Genomic DNA, 18,051 nt, shown 5'->3' on the forward strand with positions numbered 1-18,051 from the left:
ATCCAAAACCATTTGAAAACTTCTGTGCCTGTATTCCGATCTGAAACGACATTTTTCATTTCCTGAAGGCTTCCATTGAGTTGGGTTGGTGAGATGGCTGGTGGTCAGCAATATCCCTCAGTAGGAGTACATTCCTGCTACAATTCCTCTCCTTGCTGAGGATACTGACAAGCATCTTTCCAAGGGAGACGGAGGAAAAGTAGCTGAACTAGACAAGAGGCATCAAAGTCTACTTGGAGACTTTTGCCTATTTGGTTGGTGGTTCTAGCTCTAAACGACATTTGTTTAAACTCTTGGGAAAGGGAACATCTGAGTGCATTAAGGGGTTTTTCAATATCAGGCATGGTTTCGACTGTGAAGGAGCTGATTTTAAGAAGTTTGGTGGTGGGGCAGCTAGGTGGCGCAGTGGATAGAGCACCGGCCCTGGAGTCAGGAGGACCTGAGTTCAAATCCAGCCTCAGACACTTAACACTTACTAGCTGTGTGACCCTGGGCAAGTCACTTAACCCCTATTGCCTCACTTAAAAAAAAAAAGAAGAAGAAGAAGTTTGGTGGTTTGGAACTTGGCAATCATAGTTATAAGCCCATTCTCTACATGGACCAGACAGCCTTCTATTGTTCTATAGCTGCAGATTACAGCTCTGGCCCTGTCCAATCATGTGTCATATATGGACTACTTGGTTAATGGCAGACATAATCAGAAAGCTGGAGCAGAGTAAATATATCAAAAATATTCATTAAGTAATAACATCATAATCATCACCACCACCACCACCATCAAAAACAACAACAGAGGTAATAGTGAATAAAGCACCAGAGGCAGGAATACATAGATTTAAAACCTCTTTGCCACTTAATAAGCTGTGTGACACTGGTCAAGTCACAACTTCTGGGTCTCAATTCATGTGTAAAATGAAGGGTTGGGTTTAGATGGAATTTAAGGGCCCTTCTAGCTCTGAATCAACGATCCTATAATACAGTTATCCCTTCCATATCGTGGGGGTTAGAGGCATGGTCCCCCCCCACCTCTCCCCCCTCCCCCCAGTAATCTGCAAAAACCTACATAGGATTTTAGCCTTCCCTTTGTATCAGAGAAGAAGCTTGAATCTTTTCTTTTTCTTTTATAGTGTTTACAGTGCCTTGTTGTAAAATTTGGGTTGATATTTACAACACTATACATATTTTATGCGTTTCTGAGGTTCTAAACTTTTTCTATGTCATCCGCTGGCCTTCTCACATCATCTGTGGCTCCTGCAAAACTTCCCCCAATTCCCATTTAATTTCTTATGCTTACACATGATATATCAAAAGCATGATGGGGAATAACTATAAACAATTCACATTTATATAGTACTTTAACATATTGCAGCTAGGTGGCAAAATGTATAGAGTGCCAAGCCTCAAGTCAGGAAGACATCTTTCTAAGTTCAAATCTGGCCTCAGATACTTACTAGCTGTGTGATCATGGGCAAGTCACTTAAAACTGATTGCCTCAGTTTCCTCATCTGTGAAATGAGCTGGAGAAAGCAATGGAAAACCACTCCAGAATCTTTGCCAAGAAAACCCCAAATGGAGTCACAAAGAGTCAGACACAACTAAAAAAGACTCAACAACAACAATTAAGGTTTTGTCATCTCCATTATACATATGCGGAAACCAAGATTAAGTGATTTGTCCATATTCACACAGTTGTTAAGTGTCTGAGACAAGATTCAAACTTGAATCTGTGGCCTCAAGTCTAGCACTCAATCTACTATAGAGCCTCAGTCAATATTCACTCAGTAAATACTTATTGATTTCTTACTACACAAAAAACATTGTAACATACTGGAGAAGATACAAAGAAGCTGCTAAGTTATTACCTGTGTGGCCTTGGGTAAGTCACTTAACTTTTCTTGGGTCAGTTTTCTCCATTTGGAAATGAAAAGTAGACACTATCTAAATTCTCTTATGCCTCTGATTCCCATGATATAACTAAATCATATGACCTGGAAAGCAGTGTGATATAGTTGGATTTCAAGTGAGGAAAAAAACTTTAGTTTGAATCCTGCCTCTGACACTGACTAGTTGTAGCACCACTGGTAAATCATTTGATCCTCAGTATCCTCATCTCAAAAATGAGAATACTAATACCCATAATATCTACCTCACAGGATTGTTCTGAATCTGAATTGAAATGTTATATTTAAATGCATTGTAAATTGATGACAAATATTAGCTATCATCACCTTTAGATTTATGATTAAACTTTCCATATTTGAGTAGTAAATTTTTTTTTCATTTTAGAAGAATCTAGAGAGTGCGTTTTATATATGTATACACACATATGTATACATTCTTTATTATTCTACAGAGATACTCCCTGAGAATATCAGGCACTATGAAATGGGGAATTAACTTTTTCAAGCTGGAAGGATACATATTATTTTGGGAAACTATTTCATTGAGTTGCAAGGGTTAATACCTCATCACATTTTCAATGATGCATATATATTGACTCATTAACAATGATAAAACCAAGAACCTTATCTAGGATATGTTTGTGTAGATAGTTGCTTAAGATTGTCATATTCTTAAAATGTACTGGTTTTTTTGGTCTAAATAATTATTAACTGAACATTCCAAATTTGGTAGCTTGAGTATTAAATATCACTATAAAAACACAACCACAAAATCTTTTAAAACTGTTAAAGGCAGTAAAAAGCATTTTAAAGGGTGAAGGTGATGGTTAACAATACACTAATATAACTGGGAACAGGAGAGAAGCAACACACTAACTACGTAAGTGAAGACATATGTCCTGGGCTTTGAATTAACAAGAAGAGAGGGAAGATAAAAGTATTAATGACCGATATTAAAATTTAAGAAGCCATTAGGAAATGCTCTAGATCAACTTTTAAATTGTTTAACTCATACCCTTTTTGAGAAAGAAAAATCTGTTTACAATGAAAAAATAATTTCGTAAGATTATGCTCAAGTTTTACAGTGGATGTTCCCTGTGGTTAAAATCTGCAACAAGGAGAGACACAGACCCTGTCCAATGTGCATGAATCATGTTGTACCAAAAGGAAAAGCTTGTTGTTAATTTATGTGTATGTCTGGGTCTGAATGCAATGAACATTTTTCTCATGCAGATCAGTGCTTTGCTGAAGTAGCCTAATTTAAATTGAAATCAATTTATTGTTAACCACTTAGCAATCAGTGGGATAGCTAACAAACAGTATGTGAGGATAGACCCAGGTTAGGAAGAACAAAATAACATAACCACTAATCAGTGGTAGGAAGCATCTGACGAAGAGAGATGGTTATTCAGTTACACAGATTTCAGTCACTCGGTGCCTTTGTAAAGAACACTGTAAAAAGTATGAACCTGTGGAGTTCAAGTAATTTTTAAAAAGATTTTTTTTTTCAAATTTCCTATCATCCTTTTAGAAATGAGAAGATTGCACACCCAATTCCCTTTTCTACTCTGACTTTATAGTTTACATAAGAACATGGCATAACTATCACATTTCTTAGATTCTTCCTAAGTTTAATAACGTCTATAATAATAGAGCCAAAAGAAGACATTCCTATGATCTTCCGCGCTCCATAGGTAGTAATCGGAAAATGTGAATGGAAGACATACAACACACTGAATTCCCAAGCTGATCTAATTCTGGCCCAGCTCCTTGCAATTGGCTTGTCATCAGTCTGGCTGAGGGCTTCCCCAGACATACCAACCCTGGCTCACCTCTAAGGATGTTGGGGAAAACAAGTTTGAGTCAGATTAGTGTGATGAGTCATAGATTGGCAGGCCCAGAGATCAAATTCAATCTCCTATTCCTTCACCCCACCAAATAGAGTGACCTTGAAAACAAAAACAAACCTGTCTTCCTTAGATCCACAGAACTACAAAATACTATCTACAATCACTACTCATAGTGAATCTTTTGGGCCTAACCAGTTTTCAAAATCACAGTACTCATTTGGAATTAAACTGACCTCAGAAATTGATAAATTAAATGGAATTAGACTGGTTGCATTCTGTTCCCAACAATGTAGATGTCCAGGATTGCATCTGTCACTTTGATCAGTACCACATTTCTGGTCATTGGTTAATGGTTTCATGCATTTGGGAGGGGGGAGGGGAGGAAAGAACAGTCTAAGGTAATATACCATATTCAAGGTTATTACAATGCATGGCATTTTTTAATGTTATAAAAAATTAAAAGATCACTAATAAGAAGGGTAAACTTTGAGTACTTGAAAGACCACAGAAGGTCCTGGGGGTTATATAATGAAACAAACCTTCCTCCTCACTGAAAAAAAAGGAATATGTGGGAAAGGAGACAGCTAAGGCAAAACAATGAATATTTTGTAATATATTTGTACTTAATTATTTTTCTTTAATATCTCAGGAGGGATTCAGTCTGGATGATAGGGGGGTTTAATGTTTGTTTGTTTTTTCCCAACCATGACAGTGATGCAAATACAAAAGCCATCAATAAAGTATTTTAAGTAGGTAAATATTTGACCCAATCCAAGGAGGTCTGTTTGTTTCAAAAGAATTCACATGCGGTAAGGTGGACTTCAGCTACAGGTGGGGCAGTGGATAGAGAGACTGGGCTTGGAATCAGGAAGATTCATCTTCTGTTAGTTCAAATCAACCTTAGACATTTATTAGCTTTGTGACCTTGGACAAGTCACTTAATCCTGTTTGCCTCAGTTCTTCATCTATAAAATTAGCTAGAGAAGGAAATGGCAAACCACTCCAGTGTCTTAGCCAACAAAACCCCAAATGTGGTCACAAAGAGTTAGACACCCAATAATTAAAACATATATATATATATATGACACTCAATGATAAAAAAATTGTAAGCTCTTTAAGGGCAAAGGCTATTTCATTTTGTCTTTGTATTGCTCATACCTAATGCAGTATCTTGAATGTAGTAGGCAGATAATAAATGTTTGTTGAATAAGGTATATGGCGCCTCTCCTCCCTATTCCCCAAGACTTTCTTTAGTAAAGTGAGAGTGTGTTCAACTCTGTCCAGATCTGTCTGGTTTCTCTCTGTCACTCTCTGTCTCTGTCTCTGTCTCTTATTTAAAACATGATGATACCAAGAACAACCTAAATGGGTATTTCACTCTAAAGGAAGAATTCCTAAATTTAGTTAAATTGAAACAATTCCTGTATACTCCTATTCAATTTGAATATACAGAACTGAGTACCCTTGTATAGAGGTCACAAACCTCTACTCCCAAGAAGTGACTCTTGTCATAATTGGCTAAGAACGGTTAAGATTATACCCAAAGGAATCATTTTTGTTTGTGTATCATAAGAGAGTAGTTCAAGTGGCAGCTAGGTGGCGCAGTGGATAGAGCACTGGCCCTGGAGTCAGGAGGACCTGAGTTCAAATTTTACCTCAGACACTTAACACTTACTAGCTGTGTGACCCTGGATAAGTCACTTAACCCTAATTGCTTCACTAAAAAAAAATAATAATAAGAGAATAGTTCATTACAATGCCTTCTTTCTAAGTTGCTAGGCAATTCTAGTTATTAGGAAAGGTCGGTCAAAAGACAAATCTAAAAAATTATGGGTTGTCTTTGGGGAAAATCTCATTCACTCTAGCTACAAACACTGACTAGTGCAAAGGGTGGATCTTGGAATCTGGTTACCTGTAATAACCAGGCATCACGATGTGTACCCCAGCACTTGGCTGACAGATGTTTGAGGTGGTCTGATTATCCATTTTGCGCAGTGTGTCTGTGAAAGGTCCCGTAGCATTGATAACACATTTGGCTCTCACATCAAATTCGTGCCCTGTGAAAGAAAACAGCATCAATCACAGACCCCATTTGTTTCTCTGCTCACTGATGCTTTGGATTATTAATTTATCTATTAACTTAACCTATGGTGAAGTATATTGTATGCCACACTAAGTGACATGAGCAGCTGGAATCACTGAAAAAGAAGTACAAAAGGGTCCCATATGGGTTATTTTACACATACACACACATACACACACACACAAAATGAAGCCAAGAAAATATGTGACTCATTTGATTTGGGCTCCCATTCTAATTTGATGAAATATCCAGTATTTGAGAATGAAATCCGAAGAAACCACAATGAGAAAATAAGCTATTTCCTTCTTTTAAATGAACCTCCTAAACAAGGATGCCATCTTACACTTTCCAAGGATTGGTTTTGCTCAACAGAAGGATCTGGTTATAAAACCTTGCCCATACTACCAAAGAACTAAAACATGAATGAAAGCCTGACAGAAGTTAAAGATGACCTATGGTAGTGACACACCACTGTGCTTCGGAAATATACTGCCTATGTCATCTGAGTGATATTTAAAAACTTAACTTGCTTATTTCATTTTATTCATAACGTGTTTCTGCAAAGAAAACTCAAAGCATTTGTAGCTGAGGGAGTCTTACCTAGGGATTTTTTTTTTTTAATAGCAAGCTCTCCTCCCCTAAGGAAAAAAAAAATCTGTGACACCTATAAAGACAATTTTTCCTATTCAACCCCAGTTAGAGAGTAATGAATGGTATTAATGTGATCCTGGAATCTAGCTTAAATGAGAGTTGAGGTGATGAACAAAACTATAACAATTCAATAATTAGATGAAGCAAAGATGGGGAACTGACATACCTGTTAGCATATCCTTGCATCGTGCACCACTTACACGCAGCTTCCCAGTCTGTGGATCCTTCTTCTTCAACAAACTCCTCACTTCAACATAATTGGCTGTGGCAGCCCCATACCTGGCAGCAGTGAGTGCGATGGCAAGGTTCATCCTTGCATCATTGTGTTGTCCTGCAGCAGGAGAAAGAATCAAAGGAAGGACATGAGTCACCTCGAGCCACTGACTTATGGTATAGAAGTATGTCACAACAGATCTGTCACATCTGTCCCTGTCACCCAGAATATACATGATGGCTGGTCAGGTCCATCAGGGATTATTTAAAGATACATGGCCTATTCTAGGTCAGGGCATTACCCTGCTATTTAGCAGTAACAAATACAATATTATACACCACAGAGATGGACAACACCCCTGTTCTGTAGAGTTGACATCAGGATCCAAGAAGATTAAAAAAAAATTGTAATTATTGTCACCACATTTTAGAATGAATATACAAATTAGTCTTTCTTTTGGCTTTCCAGAAGGAAAGTAATACAAGCATTTCAGAATATGAAATACCTTCTATAGTGTGGGCTAGCAATTTTTATGAGCATATGCTTTGTTTTATATCTAAAATTCTTTCAATCAACATGCATTAACCAGATGCTGACTACCTGCAAGACACTATGCTAGGCACTATGCAAGATACAAAATAAGTCATGGCAAAAGTTCAGCCTTCTATGGAAATTCTCTCTAAAATTTCAGGTTTTCCATAAATGAATTTTCTTGATTGAGCTGTGAGTTCAGGGTCGTTGGGTTTTTGGGTTTTTTTAAGTGTAACATCTGAAGAACTTCCCATAAAAGCTAAGACATTAAAAGGAGCAAAATTTAATTACAGAACAATTCTTACCTGTATTGTTAAAGATTTATTGCTGAAAAATCCTAGTTAAAGAAAACTAAAGTGCAGGAGGGAGGGAAAGGGGGAGAGAATGATTAATCACTTTAAAATACTGACATCACTGGAGACTTTTTCTATTTATTATTGCCACTGGAGTTAACGCTGACCAGGAAGAATTGCTCTACATTTGAGGGGCCAGGTTCAGTGTGCCCTGAATAATTAATTACTTGGTACTAGATGTATTGAAGCAGGGTTCAAATTCCCACATGTTGGGATGAGTTCTATCAAGATAATACTGATAAAGGGAAGAATTTGTAATGGATATTGTTGTTGATTTATGTTACCAGAATACCAAACATTTAGTATAAATGGTTTATGTAAAGTTTCTTCCTTGTGATTCTGTCTGTGCAATGCAGAACCACCACAAAAGTAATCTGTTCCCTCTAAAAGGGCAAAGTTATAAAGATAGAATCAATGGTTGAGGATGCTGCTGCCCCCTCCCTCCAAACACCTTATTCTAACAGGACGGAATTGATATAATCAGCTAGAAACACCCTTCCATTCCCACCCCCCAAAATGAAATGTTATACTAAGTGCAGAGGATATGTTAAATATCCTACACATAACATAAGAAATTATTTAATTGGACTGAAACTATAACCAGGAAAGGGGAGGAGAGTGGGTGGAAGAGACCAAAAAAAAACCAACCCTAATTGTAAGAGTTCAAAAGAGAAAAATTTCCTTTAAAATGTGAAGCTTTAACTATATGTACAAAAATATTTATAGCAGCTCTTTTTGTGGTGGCAAAGAATTGGAAATTATGGGGCTGTTCTTTAATTAGAGAATGACTGAACAAGCTGTGGTATATGACTGTGATATATGACTTTTGTGCTGTAAGAAATGAAAAACAGGATGGTTTCAGAAAAATCTAGGAAGACTCATGTGAACTGATACAAAGTGAAGTGAGCAGAACCAGGAGATCACTGTGCACAGTTACAGTAATATTGTAAAGATAATCAAATGTGAAAGAATTAGCTACTGTGATCAGTACAACGATCCAAGAAAATTCCAAAGGACTCATGATGAAAAATGCTATGCCACCCCACCCCATGAGAGAACTGATGAACTCTAAGTGCAGACTGCAACATATTTTTTCACTTTATTTTTCTTGCTTTTGCGAGGGGGATGGAGTGGACAACATGGCTGATATGGAAATTTTTATTGCATGACTTCACATGCATAATGGGTATCATGTTGCTTGCCTTCTCAATGGGTGTAGGAGGGGCTAGATGGAGGGACAGAATTTGGAACTCAAAAGTTTTAAAAAGAATGCAAAAAAAAATTAAAAATAAAGTGTGAGGCTGCTGGGTGATCCGGTCAATAAAGTAATGGACTTGGAGACAGGAAGACCTGAGTTCAAATCCATCCTCAGACACTTAATAACTGTGTGACTCTGAACAAGGCATTTAACCTCCTTCAGCCTCAGTTTCCTAATATATCCTAAATAGGGATAATAATAGGACCTGTTGTGAGGTAGGTAGGGTTTCTGTGAATATTAAATGAGACAATTGTGTAAAACATTTTTCTTTGTGTGTGTGTGTGTGTGTGTGAGTGTGTGTGTTTGTTTTTGTGGGGTAAAACAACAAAAAAAAAGAAAAATGTATTATAGACCCAGATGCCCCCAAACCCAAATTAGGATGTAATAACTAAAAGCTGAGACTCAAAGGGAGAAAAACCATGGATTTTCTACAAGGAATATAGGAATATATAGAAAAAATAAAGCAAGAGATAGAAAAAATAACAAAATAAAATCTCTGGAGGAAATAATTGGAAGAAAAATAAATGGCATAGAAAGTGATAAAAAAATTTTTTTTACCCATGTAAGAGACTCTCTGAAAATTAGAATATTCCAAACAAAAATAAATGACTATGAAAACAGAAAGAACTATTAGAACAAAATCAAAATATTTAAAAAAAAGAAAATATAAAATATCTAATATTAAAAACATCTGAACTAAAAAATAAACCATGTATGTAGAGATAATTTGAGCACCTTTGGATTCCCTAAAAACTATATCTATATTTTTAAAAGTTTAGACACTATTTCAAGAAATCATAAATAACAATTATGCATATCTAGTCTTAGAATCAGAGGTCAAGGTAAAAGTAGAAAGAATCCCCTAATCACTTTCTGAATGAAACCCCACTAAGTTCCAAGAATATCATAGTAAAAATCAAGAACTTCCATGTCAGGGAAAATAAACTGCAATGATCCAGAAGAAAGGAGTTCAGGTACCAAGGAACAACATTCATGATTACTCTTGACCTGGCAGCTTCTACTATAAAAAGTAAGAGAAACAGTCTTACAACCAAGAAAAGTTTATTCTGTGAGTATAATTCCCATAGGGAACAAAGTGGACCTTGAGTGGAAGAGGACTTTCAAGCCTTTCTGATAAACAAACAAACAACAAACAAAACAGAGCTGATTGGAAACTTTGAAATATGAGAGTCAAGAGAAACCTGAAAGGGTCAACACTTGAGTATTTGAGGGGCTGTATAATCATGTAGTGTTAACAATCTAATAGCAAATGTTCCTTCGTAACCTCATTATTTTTAAAGGAGACTGAAGGAATTTAAATAAAAAAATAAAAGACCTGGAAATAGATTGATTCCAATCTGCGAGAGTTATGAAGGGAAAGAGAAGCTAGCAAAAGGTGTACACACACACACACACACACACACACACACACGTATTAGCATATCCTTGCATCGTGCACCACTTACATGCAGCTTCCCAGTCTGTGTGTGTGTGTGTAGAAAAGTGGGAGGATGTGGTATATAGTATTTCTCATAATTGGGGCTATGTGATAAGAAGACTATACAAAAGTAGAGGATGGGGCCGAGGTATTGGGTTTCAGATAAATCTCATGTTTATCTGAAATGGACAAAAGAGGATTGAATACACACATTTTGAAACAGAAATACATCAAACAACATCAAATCCTTCCTCAGACACTAATAGTGTGACCATAGGCAAGTCGCTTAAGCCTTGTCAGCCTCATTTTCTCATCAGCAAAATGGGAATAATTATAGTATCTAAATGAGGTGTTGTGAGGATCAAATGAAATAACCATATATAATATGCTTTATCAATCTTAAAGTTCTAAATAAACCCTAGCTATTATTATTATTTCCCAACATGTTTAACATTAGGTTTTTCCTATTTAAGTATATTTTTATACAACAATCTCCCTTTTATGACACATTGTAACACAAAGTGCTATATTATATGTGTCTCCCATGTTATTTCTATTTCTGGGAGCAAAATTTCTGAAAACAAAATGGACCACTGCAATGCATCCATTTTGCTAGTAAAGGCATTACCATTATACAATCAAACCTAGATTTTTAAATAATGGTTTCTTTAAAGCAAAGATATGCGACACTATTATTTCATTAATTTAAAAAATAGTTTCATGTTGATTTCTGCATCAAAGAAGCATGACTTACTATGCAAGCCTGCCTTTCACTATGCTGCTGGTCCTTTTCCCTTGAAATCTGACATATGTGCACACACGTTTAAAATTCATAGGGGAGGAAGAGACTGTACAAGAAGGGTCTATAATTGCTTCCAATGGGTTTAATCTTTCCCCATTGTTTAAAACAAAACTTTAATACCCACTGGGGTGTGTGTGTGTGTGTGTGTTGGGACGGAGATGTGGGGAGGGGTTTGAAAGGAATGTGAAAGACATGGCTTCATGTAGGAGAGGCTAATTTCAAGAAAAGAGTCTTCCAAACAAAACCAAAAAAAATCTCAGGATCTTTCTAGAAATTAAAATGGAAATCACAATCTTTTTTTTCAGATAAAACATTATATTTCAAAGGCGTCAAGGTTTTGTTTTCCTGTTGTCTCAAGTGAGCTAAGTACAGAAAAGTTGGAGGAGGGAGAAGACTTCATGTACAGAGGCTCTAAATAAAGGAAGAAAGTAACTCAACACCTCAAGAACAAAAAGTCAGTACAACATAAAGGGAACTTTCTCTAATTTCTGAGGGAAATCTCATATACAATCTAAGTGTCCATTTTAAATTGCCCACTTACAATACAATGCCCAGGTCAATACTAAACCATGTTTCCAGTCTTCAGCAGAAGATACTGCCATAGGAAACATCATGGGAATACATGTTCAGCTAGGATTTATTAAGTGCTTACAATGTACACATGGGAAAAGGAAAAAAACAAAAAAAGGCAAAAACACTCCTTACTGTCAAGGGGATCATATTCTACTTAAGGATCCTGGCACACAATTGGTGCTTAATAAATGTTTACTGAATGACAGAGACAGCACATATAAAATACAGAGTAGACAGATCACCTCATAGGGGCTGTTGAATGACAGTAAAGACCTCCTGCAGAGGGTGAGATTTGAGCTGACTCTTAAAGTAAGCCAGAGAATTAGAGTCAGATAAGGAAAGAGATCATTCCAAGCATACACATAGGAGATGTAGTGTTAACTACAAGGAATCACACATGGATGGGTTTTAAACTAAGTGGAAGGGAGAAGAATGTAAAAAAATTGGAACAGGATGATCTAGGTCAATCTATATTTTGGGAAAAATAATTTTTGCAGCTGTATATAAGATGGATTGGAGTGAAGAGAGACTTGAGGAAGTGATACCAGTTAGAAAGCTACTGTTATATTCTAGCCAAGAGGCATGAATTAGGGTGATGACTATGTAAATGGAAAGAAATAGAAAAAAAGAAATTATAAAATAGGCAACTAACTGGATATTTGGGGTAACCGAAAAATTGAGGATGGTACTAAGTTTGATGGTACTAATTTTTTTTTAAATGAGGCAATTGGGGTTAAGTGACTTGCCCAGGGTCACACAGCTAGTAAGTGTTAAGTGTCTGAGGCTGGATTTGAACTCAGGTCCTCCTGACTCCAGGGCCGGTGCTCTATCCACTGTGCCACCTAGCTGCCCTGATGGTACCAATTTTAGTAATTAGTGGGATGGTAGTGCCCTGGACAGTAAGAAAGAAGTTAATTAAAGGTAAGGAATTTGGGGAAAAGATAATTATTTGTTTTCAGTTATGCCTATGGGACATCTAATTCAAAATGCCCATCAGGAAGTTAGTGATATGAGACTAGAGATTAGAAAAAGATTTGGCATGGATAAATAAATCTGGGAATCAACTGCATAGAAATGGTCATTGAACCAGTGGAAGCTGATGAGATTATAAAGTTAAAGAAAAGAGAGAAAAAATGAGGTGGTCAAGGACCAAGCTGTAGAGGACACCTGTGGTCAATGGATGTGACATGGATGAACTTAAAGCAAAAAAGACTAAAGCTAGAATAACCAGACCAGAAGGAGTAGAACCAAGAGAGAGCAGTCACAAAAACCCAGAGAGGCAAGAGTAACTAAAAGGAGGTGGTCAACAGAGTCAAATGGTATAGAATGGTCAAGAAGTAGAATTAAGAGACCATTAAATGTGGAAATGTAGGGGTCATTAGCAACTTTAAAGTTTCATTTGAATAATGAAGTCAGATTATGATGAATTGATAACAATGAGTAATGGATGTGGTAGACTATTGTTAGGTTTTGTTTTGTTTTGTAAGGGATTAGTCTTGGCTATGTTTATAGACAGCAAGGAAAGACCCATAAATAGGAAGAGATTGAAGATGAGCAAGAAAGAGAGGCAGAGACAAAGACTGGGACAGAGAACAGAGAAAGAGAGATAGAGAGAGGGGCAGCTAGGTGGTGCAGTGGACAGAGCACCAGTCCTGGATTAAGGAGAACCTGAGTTCAAATCCGGCCTCAGATACTTAACAATTACTAGCTGTGTGACCCTGGGCAAGTCACTTAACCCCGACTGCCTCACCAAAAAACAAACAAAACAAAACAAAGCAACAAAAAAGAGAGACAGAGACAGAGACAGAAAGGACACAGAGACAGAGACAGAGAAAGCAGGGGAAGAGGAGAGGAGGAGAGGAGAGGAGAGGAGGGGAAAGGAGGGGAAAGGGGAGGGGAGGGAAGAGGGAAAGGAAAGAAGATAATGGTGAGGGCAATATAGTGATGAAGGTGAGTATAGGGTGTGATCAAGGATACATGTAGAGAGTTTGGCCTTAGCAAACAGAAGAGCCATCTCATATCAGAAACCGGAAAGGAGGAGATAGTGGGCAATGAAGTCAATAGCATAGGGAATCAATTGGGGAGGCATAGCAGATTCATCTGGTTTTACTGAAGGCCAGAGGAGATTAGTTAGCATCACTTTGTACTGAACCCAGTCATCATAGTTTCAGTTTCACCCAAGCAACATATTAATAAGAGCATAATGAGAATAATCCAGGGTTGGAGTTTAGTGAGTGAGAAAATAATCAGGGATTCAAACGAGGATTTTAAACAACAGGTATTGCCTGAATCATTTAAATTAAATCTTTTTAAAGAATGAAGTTAGGGGGTGGCTAGGTGGTGCAGTGGATAAAGCACCGGCCCTGGATTCAGGAGTATCTGAGTTCAAATCTGGCCTCAGACACTTGACACTTACTAGCTGTGTGACCCTGGGCAAGTCACTTAACCCCCATTGCCCCGTTTAAAAAAAAAAAAGAATGAAGTTAGATAGAGGCAATATAAAATTGTTGCTGTCCTTTATGCTCTAAGAGGACATCACTATGTCAGGGTCAAGATACTATGTGTCTCCTATCAGATTGGCTAAAATTACAAAAAAGGAAAATAATAAATGTTGGAGAAGCTGTGGGAAAATTGGAACACTAATGCATTGTTGGTGGAGCTGTGAACTGATCCAACCATTCTGGAGAAGAATTTGGAATTATGCCCAAAGGGCTATAAAGCTGTGCATACACTTTGATCCAGCAATACCACTTTTGGGTCTTTTTCCCAAAGAGATCATGGAAAGGGGAGAGGGACCCACATGTACAAAAATACTTATAGCTGCTCTTTACGTGGTGGCAAGGAATTGGAACTTGAGGGGATGCCCATCAATTGCGGAATGGCTGGACAAGTTGTGGTATATGAATGTAATGGAATACTATTATGCTGTAAGAAACGATGAGCAGGAGGAGTTCAGAGAAACCTGGAGGGTCTTGCATGGGCTGATGATGAGTGAGATGAGCAGAACCAGAAAAACATTGTACATAGTATCACCAACATTGTGTGATGATCTACTGTGATGGACTATATTCTTCTCACCAATGCAATGGTACAGAAGAGTTCCAGGGAACTCATGATAGAAGAGGATCTCCAAATCCAGGAAAAAAAAAAAAAAGAACTGTGGAGTATAGATGCTGAATGAAACATACTATTTCTTTTGTTTTTAGTGCTGTTGTTTTTCTATTTTGAGGTTTTTTATCATTGCTCTGATTTTTCTCTTATAACATGACTAATGCAGAAATACATTCAATGTTATTATGTATATATATAACCTATATCAGATTACCTGCTGTCTAGGGGAGGGGGGAGGAAGGGAGAAAAATCTGAAATTGGAAAGCCTGTATAAACAAAAGTTGAGAACTATCTTTACATGTAACAGGAAAAAAATAAAATACTTTATTTAAAAAAAAAAGATACTATGTGTCTGATGGCTGATCAGATCAATATGTGCTTGGAAGGCTCTACCACAGGTTGAGCGCGAATAATCCATAAAAACATTTGGAGTGGAGATGTCTCCAAATTTGAGTCTCACGTTTCTTTTGAGCTACTGCAATTCTATTTCACTCATAGAGCAAAGCACCTTCTTTGAAGCAGGCACACCATGTTGGATGGTCCTGTGCCAATGTCTCCCATGTCTCAAAATTGATTGCAAAGTTCTTCAGAAAGACCTTGAGTGTGTCCTTGTATTACTTCTGACCTCTGTGAGAGTACTTGCCTTGTGTGAGCTCTTCATAAAATAGTCTTAGTCAAACATACAGTTGGCATTCAAACAACATGGCCAGCCCATTGGAACTGCACTCTCTCCATGTTTCACAGGAATACGACAGTGAAGTCAGAACAATGGCTCTGTAGACCTTCAATTTGGTAGGCACCAAAAACAAAAGAAATAGTATGTTTCATTCATTCTTCTTTCCCAAAAATTGAGCTAGCTCTGGCAGTGCATGCATCAACCTCATCATCTATGTGTACATTCTTGAAAAGCAAATTGCCAAGGCAAGTGAACTTATCCACAGCATTCAGAATTTCTCCATTAGCTTTAATCCATGGTTTCACATATGGATGGTATGGTGCTGGTTGGTGGAGAACCTCTTCTTTCTTGCTGTTAATTGTCAGGCCAAAATTAGCATAAGCAGCAGAGAAGTAATCTATCATGTTATAACTGAGCTTCGGAGGCTGGGTTAAGTGTATAATCATCTGTGAATAAAAAGTCATGCACCAGCTCTCTCTCCACTTTAGTCTTAGCTGGTAGCCTTTTCAAATTAAAAAATTTACCATCAGTGTGGTAGCTGACCTTAATGTCATTTCCATCCTTGTTGAAGTCAGTTGACAACATTGCTGAAAATGTCATACTAAAAAGCATGGAAACAAAGTCACAGCCCTGCTTCACTCCACTGATGAGTAGAAAAGCTCAAGAGCATTGTCCATCATCCAGAATCCATGCAAGCATGCCATCATGAAACTGGAGTACAATACTGATGAACTCTAGACAACCGAATTTTGCCATGATCTTCCACAAACCCTCATGACTGACAGTATCAAAGACCTTGATCAGATCAACAAATGCTGTGTACAGACCTCTTTTCTGCTCTGCTCCTCGCATTTCTCCTGTTGTTGGACAGCAAACATCATATTGACACATTCCTTGGCCCTTTCTGAAGCCACACCAGCTCTTAGGTAGATGACTATCTTCTAGGTGAAGGATCAGCCTATTAAAGAGGACTGTGGCAAAAACCTTGCTAGCGATGACAAAGAGAGAGAACCCCACCCCATGATTGTCACAGGACAACCTATTTCTCTTTCCGTTATAGAGATGGATATTAGAGGCATCCTTGAATTTCTGGAGGGTAATCTCCTCTTGTCATATAACCCAGAAGATCTGAGTCAACTCCTGTATAACCAGTGAACCCCCTGACTCACAAATTTCTGATAGACTAGCATCAGCACCAGGTACTTTGCCAGATAAGAGGAACCCAATGGCATTTAAAACCGCTTTTTCAGTTGGAAGTTCAGCTAAAGAGGGATTGACTTCAACCTCAAGCATATAGTTAATGACTTCTATATTGGTTGTTTGTTAATGTTCTGTCAAGAACATTATTGAAAGTGTTCTGCCCATCTCTCCAGAATCATGTCCTCATCACTAATTAGTGTGGCTCCATCAGCACTGAGTAGTTAACCATATGTCTTTGACCCATAAATAGCCTTCAGGGCATCATAAAAGTGAGTTGGATTGTTACTATTAGAATAAAACTGAATTTCATCTGCCTTCTTACCAAGCCAAGAATCTTGCATCTATCTAAGCTTCTTTACTATTGATGAAGTTAAACACAGCCTTCTTAAGAGACAAACTATTGTGCTGGTAAAACCTGTAGAGTTCTCATTTTTTCGTTTAGTAGCTAGTGGATTTCTACATCATTTTCATCAAACCAGTACTGATGTTTGCAAGTGTTCTGGCCCAGATGAGTAAATGTAGTTCTGTATACCACCAAATATCTAAAAATTGACAACTCCTTTTCTGCTCCACTATTGCCAACCTCGTGTTGGCTCAGCAAGTCAGTAAGAAACTGTTCATACAAGTGTTCTAATATGTAGATATTAAGTCTTTTGGTAGTTGTCTTGCTTTGGGGACACCACTTTTGTTGAATGTTAGCTTGAAGAGGATAAGTCTATGATTGGTCCAGTACCAAATATGACCTTTTTCACTCTCACATTCCATCTGTCTCTTCTCTTTACATCAATATAGTCTATTACATGCCAATGTTTGATATGAGGGTATATCCACAAAGTTTTATCATGTTTAGGTAAACAGAAGATAGTGATGAAGACTTGATTCACACACGTCTTCAGCAGTAAGTGACCACTGCTGTTACTGTTTCTGATTCGATTCTTCCCAAGGACCCCCTACCATGTCCAGTAGTCTGTGCCTACTCTGGAGTTAAAATCCCCCAGAATTATAAGGTAATTCTCTTTCAACACATTGATGATGAGGGTCTCCAGATCTTCATAAAATTTTTCTTTGACTTCATCAGGGTTTGTCATGGTAGAAGCATAGGCACTAGGGGCAGCTAGGTGGCACAGTGGATAGAGCACCGGCCCTGGAGTCAAGAGTACCTGAGTTCAAATCCGGCCTCGGACACTTAACACTTACTAGCTGTGTGACCCTGGGCAAGTCACTTAACCCCAACTGCCTCACTTAAAAAAAAAAAAAAGAAGAAGCATAGGCACTGATGATGGTGGCATGGTGCTTTCCTAGAAGTGACAATCACATTGCCATGAGCCTCCTTTTGGTAGGCATACAAGCTTATTGTCTAGATTAGTTTGTAAAATCTATGCCAGTTTCATGGCCCTCCCCATCAATGCA

General features: G+C 37.7%; 1 protein-coding gene across 3 annotated transcripts in view; it reads right to left on the reverse strand.

The window, feature by feature from the left end:
* Nucleotides 1–18,051, reverse strand: part of GPD2 (glycerol-3-phosphate dehydrogenase 2) — a 214,008-nt gene that overhangs the window by 60,014 nt on the left and 135,943 nt on the right. For all 3 annotated transcript variants that reach the window (XM_043991224.1, XM_043991226.1, XM_043991225.1), the window contains exons 7-8: nucleotides 6,652–6,816; nucleotides 5,664–5,808 (exon numbers count right to left, since the gene is read on the reverse strand). In XM_043991224.1, the coding sequence (XP_043847159.1) occupies nucleotides 5,664–5,808; nucleotides 6,652–6,816 (310 nt within the window). The remainder of the gene's footprint in view (nucleotides 1–5,663; nucleotides 5,809–6,651; nucleotides 6,817–18,051) is intronic.

This window comes from Dromiciops gliroides, chromosome 3 (assembly GCF_019393635.1).
Source record: "Dromiciops gliroides isolate mDroGli1 chromosome 3, mDroGli1.pri, whole genome shotgun sequence".
NCBI classification, from domain to species: domain Eukaryota; kingdom Metazoa; phylum Chordata; class Mammalia; order Microbiotheria; family Microbiotheriidae; genus Dromiciops; species Dromiciops gliroides.